Genomic DNA, 17,818 nt, shown 5'->3' with positions numbered 1-17,818 from the left:
GAACTCACAGAGATCCGCCTGCCTCTGCCTCCCAAGTGCTGGGATTAAAGGCGTGCGCCACCACCGCCCGGCCAAACTTTAAAGCTTTAAACTAAACCTTCCTGAGGCTTTGTAGTTTTCTGAGCTTTTAGTGTTTGATAAGTGCCAAGAAAAATTTTCAACTCATGGCTTGACTGGCCAACTAAACTAGTATTTGTTAGTCTGTAACATAATGTTATATTTCAAAGAGGTAAAATTGTTAAAAATTTTCAAGCATTCATATTTACCTGTGATAAATAAGCTGTTGAAAGCATTCTACAAAAATAGTGTCTTACAGGGCAAAACAGATAATGTATTAGCGAAAAAGCCTCTGAGACGATTTTGTTAAATTTTGTAGTTTATGTTGTACAATAACTTTTCCTTTCAGTTACTATTGAAACACAGTGTAGTAGGTTCTAGGTTCCAATGTAAAAGAACAGATACTGAGAACCTAGAGACATTCTTTTTTTTTTTTTTTTTTTTTTTCGAGACAGGGTTTCTCTGTGGCTTTGGAGCCTGTCCTGGAACTAGCTCTGTAGACCAGGCTGGTCTCGAACTCACAGAGATCCGCCTGCCTCTGCCTCCGGAGTGCTGGGATTAAAGGCGTGCGCCACCACATTCTGACTTTTACCAGAACCAGAGAAGTTTACACTAGGGTGGGATTTCCCTGCCATGGGCAGGGGAGTGCACACTTTACCCCTGGAACCAGAGTGACTTTAAATCAGTAAGGCTCTAAGGTTAGAAAGTTTTGAATTTCTTTCCTGGTTCTTCACGTCTATAATGGGCCTATGAGATTGAAGTTTTAAAAAAGTTCCCATGTCATTCTGGGTGCTGTTGGTATTAGAGTCTTCTATCAAGGTCTTAAAGACATTAGGAAGGCAAATGAACCTTGAGCCCTTTTTTTCAGCAAGATGTACTTAAATATGGATATTGTTAGTAAGAAAAAAGAACCATAGTATCAAAATGTCCAGGGCAATATGGGAACACATGGAAAATAAATACTATGAAATTAAATGATTTTTGTCCTTCATATTGAGTATGAGATATCTGTAGGAACCTGAAGTATGCACTTAGCCTCTGTTTTCACCATTGCCTAAAAATACAGGACTTGACTGTCTGGGCCCTAAAACCAAACCTACCTCAAATAGTGAGAAGTGCCTTTTTTTACCCCCTTCCACCCCTATTTTATCTCACTATGTATTCCAGGTCGGTTTCTAATTTGAGACTCTCTTGCTTCTGAACCATGAACATGGGATTAGATGTACATACCACTGGTGTTGACAGTACCTGTCAACTGGTTTAGTTCTGTGTTCTTTTTGCAGTGGCGATGAGTGTATGATCTTACTCTGTATTCTAGACTAGCCTCAAACTCCAGGCAGTTCTCCATCTTCAGCCTCCCAAATAGAACTGTTCTTGTTTTTATTGTTTGTTTTTTAAGACAGGTTCTCAACTACATGCCTTTGGCTGTCTTGGAACTCACTATATAGACCAGGATGGCCTCAAACTCACAAATCCACCAGCTTCTGCCTCCTGAGTGTTGGGATTAAAGATGTGCAGCCCTGTGCCTGACTAAAACTATTCTTAAATAGTTTATAACCTTGTTCACAATCTGGAATCAACAGTTCATAAAAAGTGCATCCTGTATATAGTATAGTGAACCAGACTTTAAAAGAGAAGAGCAAGATATGACAACAGGAGGGGCACAGAGGCCTGTGGAGCTTTGTGAGCTCAAGGCCAGACAGTGCTACATAGGAGGATCCTGTTTCCCAAGGGTGGGGTGTTATGAAGTATTGTAGAATGTTCCTTATATACAACTGAATTTATATAACCCAATAAATACAACATAATTCAGAGTGCTATATGTTCAAGTAGTAATTTTGTGTGTATTTTTTCTTATTATGTCCATTTTCTCTCCTTAGTACAATAAATAAAGAACAGTTTTCCAAGAGAAAAAATGACACACTGGATCCTGAACTGTAAGTAGTTTCTCATGAATTGTCAGTATACTCTGCACCCTTTTTCCAAAATAACTTTATATTCTTATGCTAATATTTACAACCCATAAATGTTAATAGTAAGAACTTAAGAAACATTCAGGGGCTAAAGCTAATTAGTCTTACGGTGAGTGTTACTCATTGTTCCGCCCCCCTTTTTTAATGGTTTGTTTAACTTCATTTTATGTGCATTGGTGTAAAGGTGTCAGATCCCCTGGAACTGGAATTACAGACAGTTGTGAGCTGCCATGTGGGTGCTGGGAATTGAACCTGGGTCCTCGGGAAGAGCAGTTAGTGCTCTTAACCACTGAGCCATCTCTCCAGCCCCTCATTGTTCCCTTTCAAGCATCAAACTACTTCTGCCCAGGGCTGTACTCTTCACCTCTGCATTTCCAGTGCATACAGAGAATGATCCTGGAGTTGGGAATTTAGCTCAGTGGTAGAGTGCTTGCTACCAAACACAAGACCCTGTATTCCGTCCTCAGATCTAGGGCAAGAAAAATTTAAAAAGCACAGGTCCTTCTGTTTTCTCTGATAATGAGGTAGGATGACTCTATACTCTCAGCAGTTACCTTCTCTCACTCTCCTTCTGGATTGGAAGTTTAGATTGTTTAACACATGATTGCTTTAATGATTTTGAAATTTGCTTTACCTATAACATTAAAGCCAAAAATCTCCACTAAACTAATTTAATTCTTTGGCATGACAGTTGGTTGGTTGTCTGAATTGTTAGAATTGATGGGAGATACTGAAGATTTCATTTGGTGAAGATGATTCAAGATCAGTCTGAGAATTAGTTGTTTTCTTTTCTAGGTTTGTTGAGTGTACAGAATGTGGAAGAAAGATGCATCAGATCTGTGTCCTTCACCATGAGACCATCTGGCCAACTGGGTGAGTCCTAGGACATGGGCCAGAAGTATTTTGTTTACTTTCCATGAACATTCTTATCCATGTTTGTATTGATGTTCAAAATTATTGGCTGATTTTTGTTCTAGTTAGGGTCTCACTTGTGTGGCTCTTAGTAACTCGGAACATGCTATGTAGACCAGGCTTTTCCCGCCTTTTTTTCTGGCCCGAGTGCTGGGATTGTTGGACTCTAGCGTCCAAACACCGAGAAGGAGTCTCCCTCAGAGACCCCCTTACACACCACAGCCGATGCAAAAGCACGAGGATTTTATTAATTCTGTCATGACAGGGTCCCCCAGCATTCGGGAAGCTGAGGGACCTCGAATAGCTGGTACAGTCTACTTTTTTTTTTTTTAAATATTTTTATGGTTTATTTAACCTTATTTTATGTGCATTGGTGTGAAGGTATCAAATCCCCTGGAACTGGATTTTCAGACAGTTGTGAGCTGCCATGTGGGTACTGGGAATTGAACCTGGGTCCTCGGGAAGAGCAGTCAGTGCTCTTAACTGCTGAGCCATCTCTACAGCCCCTGCAGTCTACTTTTAAAGGGGCCACAGAAGCAAGGGGGTTGTTCTTTGACTATTCTGATTGGCTTATTTGTAAGGGCTATTACCAATAATTGACTGGAGAGCTGTTGCCAGATCAGATGAGGTAAGAGGTCATTTTGACCCCGTTTCCCAGGGGACTGAATCAAAACATACATATATGGGTAATTGTTCAAGAATTGAGTACATGCGAGTGTAGCTGTTAGGTCCTTGGTTCCCAGGGGAGGAGGGGAAGCACTATGGCACAGAGGCTGAGAGGATTCAGAATTGTCAAAAATGGCTTCAGGATTGTCTTAAAGTCTTACAGGATCAAAGCTGTGCCTCACCATACCTGGACAAAGTTACAGTCTTCTAAGTATTTTCTTTGGGATCAGAATCTGACTTACTGTTATAGCGGATTTCTGCCACAGAGTTGGGCTCTGGGTTCTGTCCTGACACTGCCTGACTGGATAAAGCACATCCAAAACACCTAGACAGCCTTTGGTAGCAGATAATCTATACACATTTTGTGTGTGTTTGTGTGTATTTTATATATAATCTGAACAACACAATAAACCTGTCTCCATAAAAGAATGCTAAACTAAAGCCACTGTTGGTTATAACTAAATTTGCCAGACTTGAAAATTATTTTTAAAATACTACTAATTTTAAAAGGATACAGGTGTTGCTAAAAAGCCAAGGAATGCTTCCTTCTTGAAACATCTACTAGTAATGGTATATTAAATGACTCTTTTGGTAGGAATGGGGGACCAGTAAGTTACATAGCTGTACTATGGTATAGACTCATAGGATGTCCAATGACATTTAGAAAGGATGCCTCTTAATTTGTGAGAGAGGAGCTGATGTTTATTTCCCATGAAAAACAAGTTCAAGCGTCAAGTTTGTATTGTAGGGGATGGGATCTCCTCACTGTGTAACAATTAGAGTAATTGTTGATAACAGCTAAGAGGATGAAAGGAAAGGAAAGGATAATCTAATTTATCTGAAATTGCCAATAAGTGATTGTCAGTGGTAACCTTTTAATTTTCTGTCATACACACATAAAAAAAAAACCCCAATTTTCTGTCACTTGTCCTTAAATATTCATGTTTAAGAGACATGCCTGAGAGGCTAGAGAGATGGCTCAGTGGTTAAGATCACTGACTGTTCTTCCAGAGGACCCAGGTTCAATTCCCAACACCCCTCATGGCAGCTACTGTCCCTAAGTCCAAAGATCTGACACCCTCACGCGGACATATATACAGACAAAATACTAATATGAGAGTGAGAGAGACAGAGACAGACAGAGAGACATGCTTGATAAGATTGCGATTAGAATTTAAGGTCAACCAACTTGTTAAAGACAATCACTGAGGGGTCTGAGAGATGCCTTAATGGTTAAGAGTATTGGCTGCTCTTACAGAGGACCTGAGTTCAAATCCCAGCACCCACATGACAGCTTACAACCATCGTAACTCTAGTTCTAGAGGATTGAACATTTTCAATGTTCATAAAGTTAACGAAACATAAAGTTAACGGGAAAAAAAAAAGACAATCATTGATAATATATTAATGGGGCTTAAAGTATATAACTCTTAGAGAAGAACATAGTTCAGTTCTCTGCGCCCAAGTCAGCAACTCACAACTACAAGTAACTTTTGTTCCAAGGAATCCAAAGTCTTTTTCTGGTGTCCCCAAGTAACCCACACACATTTTTTTTGTTAGTGGTGGTTTTTTTGAGATTGTTTCATTGTAGCCCAGGCTGGCCAGGAGCTGCTCCTGGTCTTCCTGTCTCCCGTTCCCAGTTGAGATAAACTCTTCTGTCCACTAGAACGCAAAGCCTGCTTTCTAGAAAAAACCCAGTTTGTATACTGGTTACATTAACTGTTATGTATAGGAATTTTTTGTGGCACGTTGGTGGTGTTGCTTTTGTTCTTGTTGTTGTTTTAAGCTTACTGATAGATTTTTGTTGCATGGTACTTGAATTTTATGTTATATAAGTAATTTTCTACTTTACATTTTAGGTTTGTCTGTGATGGCTGTTTAAAGAAAACTGCACGTGCTAGGAAAGAAAACAAGTTTTCTGCTAAAAGTAAGTATTATTACTTTAAATTATTTAATTTTATTTTATGTGCTTTTGTGTGCAGGTGTCACATCCCTTGGAACTGGAGTTAACAGACAGTTGTTAGCTGCTGTGTGGGTGCTAGGTATTGAACCCGGTTCTTCTGGAAGAGCAGCCAGGGCTCTTAACTGCTGAGCCATATCTCCAGCCTGGTGTAGGAGGTCCTTTTGTATTTGCGTTATTTTTACTGGTTAAATAAAGAAACTGCCTTTGCCTTTTGATAGGGCAGAACTTAGATAGTTGCGAAAATGAAACTAAATGCTGGGAGAAAAAAGACACACAGAGAGCCACCATAAAGTTGCCAAGTCAAATATGCTAAATCTTTTCCAGTAAGCCACCACCTCGTGGTGACAGATTAACAAAAATGGGTTAGATCAGGATGTGAGAGTAGGCCAAAAAGAGGCTAGATCTCATGGGCCAGGCAATAATTAAATCAATACAATTTCTGTGTGGTTATTTCTGGAGTAAGCTAGCCGGGTAGTGGGATACAGCCCCCTCCTGCTACAACTCCAGCCCCAAGTATTATTATTTGAGGTAAACCCTGGTTTAAAAAAATTATATAGCCAAGTGGTGGTGGTTCATGCCTTTAATTCCAGCTGCCTAAATACTAGTGAAATTGAAACCAGTCAAAATGAATTAGTTTTAAATGTTCCAAGTGTTACAGCACATATTTGTTAATACCTGTATTCTAGAAGCAAGCGGATCTCTGAGTTTGAGGCAAATCTTGGCTAAGTAGTGAGACCCTCTTTCAAAAAAGAAAAATATTTTTTTTAAGCCAAAATCACATTATAGCATAACGAAGTATAAAAATGAACCTTTCAATGAGGCGGTGGTGGCCCAGCACCTTTAATCCCAGCACTGGGAGACAGAGGCAGGCAGATCTCTTTGAGTTCGAGGCCAGCCTGGTCTATAGAGCAAGTTCTAGGACACCCTGGGCTGTTACATAGAGAAACCCTGTTTTGAAGTACAAAAACCCTTTAGAAGGGACTTTGGTTAATAATCACCCTCCGCCCTTCCCCTGTATTTATTCTTGTCCTGGCACATGTCACAATGTGGGCCAAGTGTAAAGTGATTGACTAGAGTTATTGTCGCAGGAGTATTCGGTTTCCCCCCTTTGGCACTGTAGAGGTAATTTGCTATATAAGCCTGTGTGCCGAGGGATGGGATATCAGAGTTACCTTACTGTATTAAAAATCAAATACAGGGCTGGAGAGATGGCTCAGGGGTTAAGAGCATTGCCTGCTCTTCCAAAGGTCCTGAGTTCAATTCCCAGCAACCACATGGTGCCTCACAACCATCTGTAAAGAGGTCTGACGCCCTCTTCTGGCCTCCAGGCATATACACAGATAGAATATTGTATACATAATAAAAATAAATAAATATTAAAAAAAAATCAAATACAGTCTATGTAGTGGTGGTACATGCCTTTAACCCCACACTCCTGAGGCAGAGGCAGGCAGATAATCTGAGTTCGAGTCCAGCCTGGTCTACAGAGTGAGTCCAGGACAGTTAGGGCTACAAAAATGAATCCTGTCTAGAAAAACAAATCAATGCTTCAGGTTTGTACATGCACCTCAAAATTGACAGTAAAAATTTAAACCATGGTAACTTTCTTTCTAATCTTTAATACTTGGAATTGAGCCCAAGGCTACACCTTGGTAACTTTTAACTTTTATATTCCTAGGATTGCCGCCTACCAGACTTGGTACCTTTCTGGAGAATCGAGTGAATGACTTCCTAAGGCGACAAAATCATCCTGAATCAGGAGAGGTCACTGTTAGGGTTGTTCATGCTTCTGACAAAACTGTAGAGGTGAAACCAGGCATGAAAGCAAGGTGTTTAATAATTTTTATTTCTACTCTTGAAGAGCTACAGTTGTGCATTCTCAGTTACTGTCGATAATTTCCACCTGAATAATTTGTGGTTTTCTTTATCTGATATGTGTAGGTTTGTAGATAGTGGAGAGATGGCAGAATCTTTTCCATACCGAACTAAGGCCCTTTTTGCCTTTGAAGAAATCGATGGTGTTGACTTATGTTTCTTTGGCATGCATGTTCAAGAGTATGGCTCTGACTGCCCCCCACCCAACCAAAGGTAGGACTGACTTTTTGACCTCTCTTTTTGTTGGGCAGGGAATGGCAGGGAGATTGGGTTCATACTATAACTAATACAAAAGCACACTGAATGAAACTTGATATGTATAGCATGTACCAGGTAAAAATTACATGGAAGCCATTGCCAAGTCTGGTCCCCACAGAGCCACAATCTCTAATTTTCCTATGATAATTTATAAAAGTCAGCACAGGAAAGGAAGTAGATGTTTTTAGCCATGTAAATAATAACTTAATAAGTGATAGAGATTTTTCTCTCCCTGTTTTTGATATAGGAGAGTATACATATCTTACCTCGATAGTGTTCATTTCTTCCGTCCTAAATGCTTGAGGACCGCAGTCTATCATGAAATTCTAATTGGATATTTAGAATATGTCAAGAAATTGGGGTAAGCATATTAATAATTACTATCTTTTAAAAATAATGTGGAAATGTGTAAGTATGTATTTGGCTTTCTCATGTTTGTTGTGATATAGTGAAGCCATGACTTGTTAGATCTCTGATATGAATCTGATGTTACCTGTTTCCTACTTCACTAATCCTTTAGTTCCATTCTGTTGAGTCAAACCATTGTGTTTACAGTTTGCATTAAAAGTTATTGATATTGACTTGAGAGCTGGCTCAACAGTTTAAGAGCATTGGCTGCTCTTCCAGAGGACTTGGGTTCATTTTTCAGCACCCATGTAGTAACTCACAACAGTTCTAGAAGATCTGACACTCTCACACCAATGTACATAAATAAAATTGTGGGGGAAAAAGCTGTTCATTACTTATGAAAATGAACATTTCCCCTGATCCTTTTGTACTTCGGTGTAAAGATTGGAAACAAGTTGAATGTGATGGTTTGCACTTACAGTTTTAGCACATGGGAGGGAGGCTTGGAGCTTGGAAGTTCAAGTTCATTCATAAGTTAAGATCTGAAGGTACATATATTCTAGAGACTACCATCTTACTCATAGGAGATTACTCCTAGCAGTTTACCTTGCATGTAATTTCTGTTATGATGGGTTCCTATTCCTTTGCAATATAGTTGTCTTTTGATCTTAAAGTACAGATTTTAGGATCAAGAACTAAGTCAGCCTTTTTAAATGAAATTCACAGCACTCCTTGGCCTTTCAAAACAAGTAGGTAGTACATGAACTGTTAGTGCATAGTTTAGACCTACTTCTGGCCTAAGAATTTGGATCTGGGCTTTGGTCTTCTTGAGAAAATAAGCATTTCTGTCTGTGTTTCACCCTGTGGTTTAAAATGTATCACTGCTTGTGTGCAGTGGTATGCACCTATGGCTTTGACTACTTATAACTTTCTCTAGCACAAATGATATCTTCTTGATATCATTTATCATGATATTCCATATCTTCATGTTTTTAGATATACAACAGGGCATATTTGGGCATGTCCACCAAGTGAAGGGGACGACTATATCTTCCATTGTCACCCTCCTGATCAGAAGATCCCAAAGCCAAAGCGCCTACAGGAATGGTACAAAAAGATGCTTGACAAGGCTGTATCAGAACGTATTGTCCACGACTATAAGGTCAGTTTGAACTTGGAAATAATATTCTTGCTATTTTCTGTCCTCTCTGACAAGTCTTCTGTTCTGACTTATAACATGTGATTGCTATAAGTATGCTAATTTATTAATTTATTTTTATTTCATTGAAGTGTGTGTGTGTGTGTATATCTCCTTTTTTTTTTCCTTTGAGATAGGATTTCTATGTAACTTTGGAGCCTGTCATGAAACCAACTCTTGTAGACCAGGCTAGGCTCGAACTCACAGAGATCTGCCTTTCTCTGCCTCCCGAGTGCTGGGATTAAAGGCATGTGCCAGGCTCATCTATGTAGGGAATTCCAGCCATCCTGGACTATGTAATGACACCTTGTCTCTAAAAGAACTGGGGGAAAAAAAAAGCAAAGAACCCAGCATGGTGATGCACGCCCTTAATCCTAGCACTTAAGAGACTGAAGTAGGTGGATCTCTGTGAGTTCTGAGGCCAGTCTGTTCTACATAATGGGGTCCAGGCCAGCCACTGGTACATAGTGAGACCCTGTCTCAAAGAAGGAAGTATATTGGTATAATTTAAAACGCGTTCTCATTGTTTGTCTGGCATGTTCCCTAGAGAACTTTGCCATTTTTGTCGTACAATGAAAGCTGTTCTTCCAGAGGTCCTGAGTTCAATTTCCAGCAACCACATGGTGGCTAGCAACCATCTAAAATGAGGTCTGGTTTCCTCTTCTAGTGTACAAGCATACGTGTAAACAGAACACTGTATATATGTAATGAATAATTTATAAGAAAGAAAAAACAAAAAGCTTAGAAATTCCTGATTGTAATTACTTGGGTTTTTTGTTTTTGTTTTAAACAGGATATTTTAAAACAAGCTACTGAAGATCGATTAACAAGTGCAAAAGAGTTACCCTATTTTGAAGGTGATTTCTGGCCCAATGTTCTGGAAGAAAGCATTAAAGAACTTGAACAGGAAGAGGAAGAGAGAAAAAGGGAAGAGAACACCAGCAATGAGAGTACTGATGTAAGGGCCTTTTCTCTCTGCAGTGTCTACCTTGATAATCTGATAATACAGAAAGGAGTTTACACTGTTTTTGTTTGTGTTCAAGACCCTGTAAGCAAGTAGCCCTGGCTGTCCTTTGTAGACCTTGCTGGCCTTGAACTCAGGAGACTTCCCTGCCTCTAGAGTGTTGTGATGAAAGGCATGTGCTACTACTGCCTGTCTAGGGGTTTATACTTTCAACTTAGTTTTCTGCACACATCTTACTCTCAGCTCTCAGGGAATGCAAAGTCGGCCTTGGCAGCATAGTTCAAGGCCTACCTTGGCTGAATAAATAGTTGACCCTATCTTAGAACAAAGGGTCATTGTAATTCTAACTAGTAGTATCCTGGGCGCTGAAGCTCCTGAAAAAGTATATAGCAAAAATACTTTTACTGGCCAAATTATGACTGGTATAAGCTTTGTAGACTGCATATCCTCTCTGTTGTATTTTTCTAGAAGTGCTAAGGATCACATCCAGGCTACCATGTTGCTACTAAGCAGGTTCTTTGTCACTGAGATATTGTATCAACACAGCCTTTCCCTGCTTTTTTTTTTTTTTTTAAAGAAACCTTTTAAAGTATAAGATTCTCATTTAACTTGTCTGTTTGTAGAACCTGGCTTAGTACCTTCTTCAGTTATTGATCACTTACACAGTGTTCTGGGTTTTAACTTAAGTCAGGGCTGACTGGCGTGGTGATACACAACTTTTTTACATTCAAGAGGCAGAGACAGAAAGATATTTCTGAGTTCTACGTATCAAAACCATGTCCAAAAAAATGCTTGGACAGGTAAGATGGCTCTGAGTAAAGGCCTTTAGCCACTTAGCCCTGAGTTCACTCCTTGGACCCACATGGTTGAAACAGAAACAGAGATCTGGCTCCCATATATTGCTCTTACCTCCACACCTGTATGCTGTGGTCCCCACACATAAACACAGATACATGCAAGGGCCCTAGATAAAGTTCAGTCTCTAGCATCAAAAATCAAAACAAAAGACTCTTAAGCCAAGCACGGCAGTAATCTCAGTATTTGGGAGGTAGAGACAGGAAGGGTCAGTTTAAGACTGAGCTGAACTTCATGACACAAATCTGTTTCCTTTTTTAATTTCTTTCAGTCTACCAGATTTTGCCCCCCCCCCCAAGTGCTAGTATTAAAAGACCACGACATCACTGTCCCACTCTCCAAAATGCTTTAACCTTTGGTTCATTTCATTGATAGATTGTGGGTGAAAGGGGAAACCAAAGCCTGCTTGCTGATTCCCTCTTCCATGCTTCATGGCTTTCATGGTTCACTAAACTCAGAACTGCCTGCCTCTGCCTCCCAAGTCCTGGGATTAAGGGCATGTGTCAATACTGGCCATCAAAATAGGAGTTTTCTAGATAAAGTTTACAAGTTTTCATTTCTTTAATGGAGCTTGGGGTTTTTACTAGGAAGGAGGTAATTGGGAGAAGTGACTCTGTTCAAGAGCACTTGATGCTCTTACAGAGGATCCCAGTTCTGTTCTGTTCCTTGCATCGAACCCAGGAAGCTCATAACTGTCTTAAACTCCAGTTTTGGATTCAAAGAGCCTCTGAAAGTGCCTACGCACACACGTGACATAAGTACTCATACAGCTAAATAAATAAAAGAATATTTAAGCATCAAGTAGCTTGTGAGTTAAAAAGAACCCGATTAAAAAGGAGTGGACGATAAGCTTCTAGAGAAATAAAAGTATTAGCTAAGAGTGTAATATCCTATTTGAAAGGAAAGTCTATTATACCTTCAGTCTTATTTCCAGATCCATCCCAGCAACCTCATATTTTCATTTGTTCTTTGTGCTGCCTTACAGGTAACAAAAGGAGACAGCAAAAATGCTAAGAAGAAGAATAACAAGAAAACCAGCAAAAACAAAAGCAGCCTGAGTAGGGGCAATAAGAAGAAACCTGGTATGCCCAATGTGTCTAATGACCTGTCTCAGAAACTGTATGCCACCATGGAAAAGCATAAAGAGGTGAGAGTCAGCCTTCAGGGTAAAGGTGTGTGTGTGTGGCAGGCGAGTGCCCACCCCAACTGACACTGTAATGAGAACTCTAGGTTGCTGAAAATGAGGAGGGCAGAAATGGCTTGAGGGGTGACTGGGATGAAAAGAGTATGTGTATAGACTTTGGTTGTAAAACAGAAAATGTTTTAACTGCTTGAGTGATATCCATCCCTTCAGCCATGCCACTGCATTCTAGTGGATGCCACTGTCAGAATATACTACCAATAGCCTGAACCAATTTTGAGGGTAAAGTACTATCTGAGAAAGCTAAACTAATGGTAATTGATTTGACGTACACTGTCTAATCTTAGAAGCTAGAATCTCAGGCTATGGGTGTATATTACAAGTTCATGACTTGGCCTTTGCAATGGGATAGCAGAAGCAAAAATGCCTGTTGTAGTATAGTGTAGGTCTTTATGCTAACTTATACAGACTTTTCAGTCTCTCCAGAACTAGCCTATAGTAGAGGTTGAGGCATGGCCTCAACCTTCTGACCCTGGATATAAGGCACACCAGTGATTCATCTGACATACATTCAGGCAAAGTACTGATGCACATAAATATTTTAAATTGGTTACTTAAAAAGCTTTGTAGACTTTCTGTGCCATTTTCTTTTTATTTGTTCTCTGTACTTTAGCAAGTACCTTCTAAGAAAAACGTCCAAATTGATCTTAATTGTGTTGAGTTGCCACGTCTTCGCAGTGGTCTCGGCCTTTTTTCATGCCATGGGCGTTTTTGTTAGTTAGTTCAGGGCAGGGTCTTGCAGAATATCTCCATTAAGATTTGAGTTGATGCTTTTCTGTAGTTAGATTCAGGTTAAACCACAGACCCCATCTTAAGGTATACTATTCACTGTATGTGTGCTGTCCTTGAGCTAGTCTGTTGTTTGGTTTGGTTTGTTATTTTTGGTTGTGAGCCTAGCCTTTAATTTTGTTCTAATTTTGTAGACCAGATATGTGTCAAACTCATAGAAAGCACCTGATTCTGACTTCAGAGTGCTGGGATTAAAGGTCTATCTGTGTCAACCACACCCAGCCCTAGACTGTTCCTATTTTTTTTTTGTTTTTCGAGACAGGGTTTCTCTGTGGCTTTGGAGCCTGTCCTGGAACTAGCTCTGTAGACCAGGCTGGTCTCGAACTCACAGAGATCCGCCTGCCTCTGCCTCCCGAGTGCTGGGATTAAAGGCGTGCGCCACCATCGCCCGGCTGACTGTTCCTATTTTGAAGATAATACTGAAATGAAGTAACAGAATATTAGCTTTAAGGGTTCTTTTGGTTTGGTTTTTGTTTGTATTTTGAGATATGGTTTCTCTGTGTAACAGTCCAGGCTATCCTGTAACTCTTTGTAGACCAAGCTGACCTCTAAACTCAGATCCACCTGCCTCTGCCTCCTGAGTGCTGGGAGTAAAGGTATGTGCCTTCACCGTCTGGCTTGAGTTTTAGGTTCTTTACTATACTCAAGTCTCAGTGAACAGGGATAGGGGAAGTATGACTGTCATTTAACCCCTGAACCCACTCTTCTGTTATGGCCCTCTCTGGTGCCTTTTTGCTGCAGTGGTATTGTAGTTCCAGAGTCACAATGAGCTTGTCTCTTGGCAGGTCTTCTTTGTAATCCGCCTCATCGCTTGTCCTGCACCCAACTCTCTGCCTCCCATTGTTGATCCTGACCCTCTCATCCCTTGTGACTTGATGGATGGTAGAGATGCATTCCTCACTCTAGCAAGGGATAAACACCTGGAATTCTCTTCACTCCGAAGAGCCCAGTGGTCTACCATGTGCATGCTGGTGGAACTCCATACACAGAGTCAAGATCGATTTGTCTACACCTGCAACGAGTGCAAGCACCATGTGGAGACTCGCTGGCATTGCACTGTGTGTGAGGTAGGTGCTATTTTGTGGGAAGGACAGGACAGGACACATTGGTCCCCATTGTCTGAGTTGTGATATAGACACGTGGTTTAAAAAAACAAACAAACACGTGCTCTTGTGGGAAGTGACAGAGCTGAAGAGAATGATTTTACCTTTTTTGGTTTTCTGAGACAGAATTTCTCTGTAGCGTTGGAGCCTGTCCTGGAACTAGCTCTTGTAGACCAGGCTGGCCTCTAACTCACAGAGAACTGCCTCCCAAGTGTTGGGATTAAAGGCGTGTGCTGCCACCACCCAGTGATTTTATCTTTTTATAAAAGGAGCTTTTCTAGCTGAAGCAAAATATATATAATGATTTCGAATTATTTCAGTCTTGCAGAGTTGACCTTCATCTTGTTTTCTCTTCCAGGATTATGACCTGTGTATCACCTGTTATAACACTAAAAATCATGACCACAAAATGGAGAAACTAGGTCTTGGCTTGGATGATGAGAGCAACAACCAGCAAGCAGCAGCCACACAGAGCCCAGGAGATTCTCGCCGCCTGAGCATCCAACGCTGCATACAGTCTCTGGTACATGCATGCCAGTGCCGCAATGCCAACTGTTCTCTGCCTTCCTGCCAGAAGATGAAGAGGGTCGTGCAGCACACCAAAGGCTGCAAACGGAAAACCAATGGTGGATGCCCCATCTGCAAACAGCTTATTGCCCTCTGCTGCTACCATGCCAAGCACTGCCAGGAGAACAAATGTCCGGTGCCATTCTGCCTCAACATCAAGCAAAAGCTCCGGCAGCAACAGCTGCAGCACCGGCTCCAGCAGGCTCAGATGCTCCGCAGGAGGATGGCCAGCATGCAACGGACTGGTGTGGCGGGGCAGCAGCAGGGTCTGCCGTCCCCAACTCCTGCTACTCCAACCACCCCTACTGGCCAACAGCCAGCCACCCCACAGACACCCCAGCCCCAACCTACTTCTCAACCTCAGCCCACGCCTCCCAACAACATGCCACCCTACTTGCCCAGGACTCAAACTACTGGCCCTGTGTCCCAGGGTAAGGCAGCAGGCCAGGTGACCCCACCAACCCCACCTCAGACTGCCCAACCCCCCCTTCCAGGACCTCCACCTGCAGCAGTAGAAATGGCAATGCAGATTCAGAGGGCAGCAGAGACACAACGACAGATGGCTCATGTACAAATTTTCCAAAGGCCGATCCAGCACCAGATGCCCCAGATGACGCCCATGACTCCTATGGGTATGAACCCGCCTCCTATGGCCAGAGGTCCTGGTGGGCATTTGGATCCAGGAATGGGTCCCACAGGAATGCAACAGCAGTCACCTTGGGCCCAAGGAGGAATTTCTCAGCCACAGCAGATGCCTTCAGGGATGCCGAGGCCTGCAATGATGTCAGTGGCCCAGCATGGTCAGCCGTTGAACATGCCTCAACAGCCAGGATTGGGGCAAGTAGGTGTGAGCCCTCTCAAACCAGGCACTGTGTCTCAACAAGCCTTACAAAACCTTTTGCGGACTCTCAGGTCTCCCAGTTCTCCCTTACAGCAGCAACAGGTGCTTAGTATCCTTCACTCCAGTCCCCAACTGTTGGCTGCATTTATCAAGCAGCGGGCTGCCAAGTATGCCAACTCTAATTCACAACCTCTCCCTGGACAGCCTGGCATGCCTCAGGGACAGCCAGGACTGCAACCACCTACCATGCCTGGTCAGCAAGGTGTTCACTCCAACCCAGCCTTGCAGAGTATGAATCCTATGCAGGTAGGTGTCCAGAGAGCTGGCTTGCCTCAGCAGCAGCCCCAGCAGCAGCTCCAGCCACCCATGGGAGGAATGAGTCCTCAAGCTCAGCAAATGAACATGAATCACAACACCATGCCTTCACAGTTCCGAGACATCTTAAGACGTCAGATGATGCAACAGCAGGGAGCAGGGCCCGGAATTGGCCCTGGAATGGCCAACCACAACCAGTTCCAGCAGTCCCAAGGAATTGGCTACCCACCTCAGCAGCAACAGCAGCAACAGCAGCAGCGAATGCAGCATCACATGCAACAGATGCAGCAAGGGAATATAGGACAGATGGGCCAGCTTCCCCAGGCTTTGGGGGCAGAGGCAGGAGCCAGTCTGCAGGCGTATCAGCAGAGACTTCTTCAGCAACAGATGGGATCTCCTGCTCAGCCCAACCCAATGAGTCCACAGCAGCATATGCTCCCAAATCAGGCACAGTCCCCACACCTGCAAGGTCAGCAGATCCCTAATTCTCTCTCCAATCAAGTGCGTTCTCCCCAGCCTGTCCCTTCTCCGCGACCACAGTCTCAGCCCCCCCATTCCAGCCCATCTCCGAGGATGCAGCCTCAGCCCTCTCCACACCATGTTTCTCCACAGACCAGTTCCCCACATCCTGGGCTGGTAGCTGCCCAGGCTGCCAACCCCATGGAACAAGGGCATTTTGCCAGCCCAGACCAGAATTCAATGCTTTCACAGCTCGCTACCAATCCAGGCATGGCAAACCTCCACGGTGCAAGCGCCACGGACCTGGGACTGAGCACCGATAATGCAGACTTGAATTCAAACCTCTCACAGAGTACACTAGACATACACTAGAGACACCTTGTAGTATTTTGGGAGCAAAAAAATTATTTTCTCTTAACAAGACTTTTTGTACTGAAAACAATTTTTTTGAATCTTTCTTAGCCTAAAAGACAATTTTCCTTGGAACATGTAAAAACTGTGCAGTAGCCGTGTGTGGTTTAAGCAAACATGCCAGATGAGCCTGAGGGATGATAGATTACAAAGAATATATTTTTGTTATGGCTGGTCAATCCAGCCGTTTTTCTCCCCTTGTGTGTGTGGTTCAAGTGTGCACTGGGAGGCGACTGAGGCCTGAAGCCAACCATATGCTCCTGCCTTGCACCTCCAATAGGTTTTATTATTTTTTTTAAATTAATGAAAATATGTAATATTAATAGTTATTATTTACTGGTGCAGATGGTTGACATTTTTCCCTATTTTCCTCACTTTATGGAAGAATTTAAAAAAAAAAAAAAGAACATTTCTAAAACCAGAGGACAAAAGGGGTTAATGTTACTTAAAATTACATTATATATATATATATATAAAATATATATAAATATATTAAAATACCAATTTTTTTCTCTGGGTGCAAAGATGTTCATTCTTTTAAAAACATTTAAGAAAAAAAAAAACCCTCCTTCCACCCCTCAAGTCAACTTTTGTGCTCCGGAAGATTTTCTATTCCATAAGTCTGAGCGTAAAACTTCAAGTATTAAGATAATTTGTACATGTAGAGAAAAATGACTTTTTTTCAAAATATACAGGGGCAGCTGCCAAATTGATGTATTATAATATTGTGGTTCTGTTTCTTGAGAGATTTTTTTTTTGTTATTTTTACATCTAACAAAGGAAAAAATTTAAAAAGAGGGTAAGAAACGACTCCAGTGGGGTGATTTTAACAGGGAAATGTCCGAGGTTTCTTCGCTTGCTTTCTTCCTTACTCTGCCCCCACACATACATTTTCTCTAAAACTTGAAAATAGAAAGCAAAACCCTCAACTGTTGTAAATCATGCAATTAAAGTTGATTACTTATAAATATAAACTTTGGATCACTGTATAGACTGTTAAATTTGATTTCTTATTACCTATTGTTAAATAAACTGTGTGAGACAGACACCTACCTTGGCTTGT

The 17,818-nt window shown here is 41.7% G+C and overlaps 1 protein-coding gene across 1 annotated transcript in view; it reads left to right on the top strand.

Annotated features, from left to right (window-relative positions):
- LOC142843028 (histone acetyltransferase p300) overlaps positions 1 to 16,863 on the top strand; it is a 62,737-nt gene extending 45,874 nt beyond the window's left edge. Inside the window, exons 21-31 of the mRNA XM_075959802.1 lie at positions 1,938 to 1,994; positions 2,826 to 2,903; positions 5,468 to 5,535; positions 7,250 to 7,400; positions 7,513 to 7,659; positions 7,952 to 8,065; positions 9,049 to 9,214; positions 10,044 to 10,208; positions 12,055 to 12,216; positions 13,845 to 14,126; positions 14,521 to 16,863. Coding sequence (XP_075815917.1) covers positions 1,938 to 1,994; positions 2,826 to 2,903; positions 5,468 to 5,535; positions 7,250 to 7,400; positions 7,513 to 7,659; positions 7,952 to 8,065; positions 9,049 to 9,214; positions 10,044 to 10,208; positions 12,055 to 12,216; positions 13,845 to 14,126; positions 14,521 to 16,716 — 3,586 coding nt within the window. The 3' untranslated portion in view covers positions 16,717 to 16,863. The remainder of the gene's footprint in view (positions 1 to 1,937; positions 1,995 to 2,825; positions 2,904 to 5,467; positions 5,536 to 7,249; positions 7,401 to 7,512; positions 7,660 to 7,951; positions 8,066 to 9,048; positions 9,215 to 10,043; positions 10,209 to 12,054; positions 12,217 to 13,844; positions 14,127 to 14,520) is intronic.
- The last annotated feature ends 955 nt before the right edge of the window (positions 16,864 to 17,818 follow it).

This window comes from Microtus pennsylvanicus, chromosome 2 (genome assembly GCF_037038515.1).
Source record: "Microtus pennsylvanicus isolate mMicPen1 chromosome 2, mMicPen1.hap1, whole genome shotgun sequence".
NCBI lineage: Eukaryota > Metazoa > Chordata > Mammalia > Rodentia > Cricetidae > Microtus > Microtus pennsylvanicus.
The sequence above is the reverse complement of the archived record's forward strand: the minus strand, read 5'-3'. Positions and strand labels throughout refer to the sequence as shown.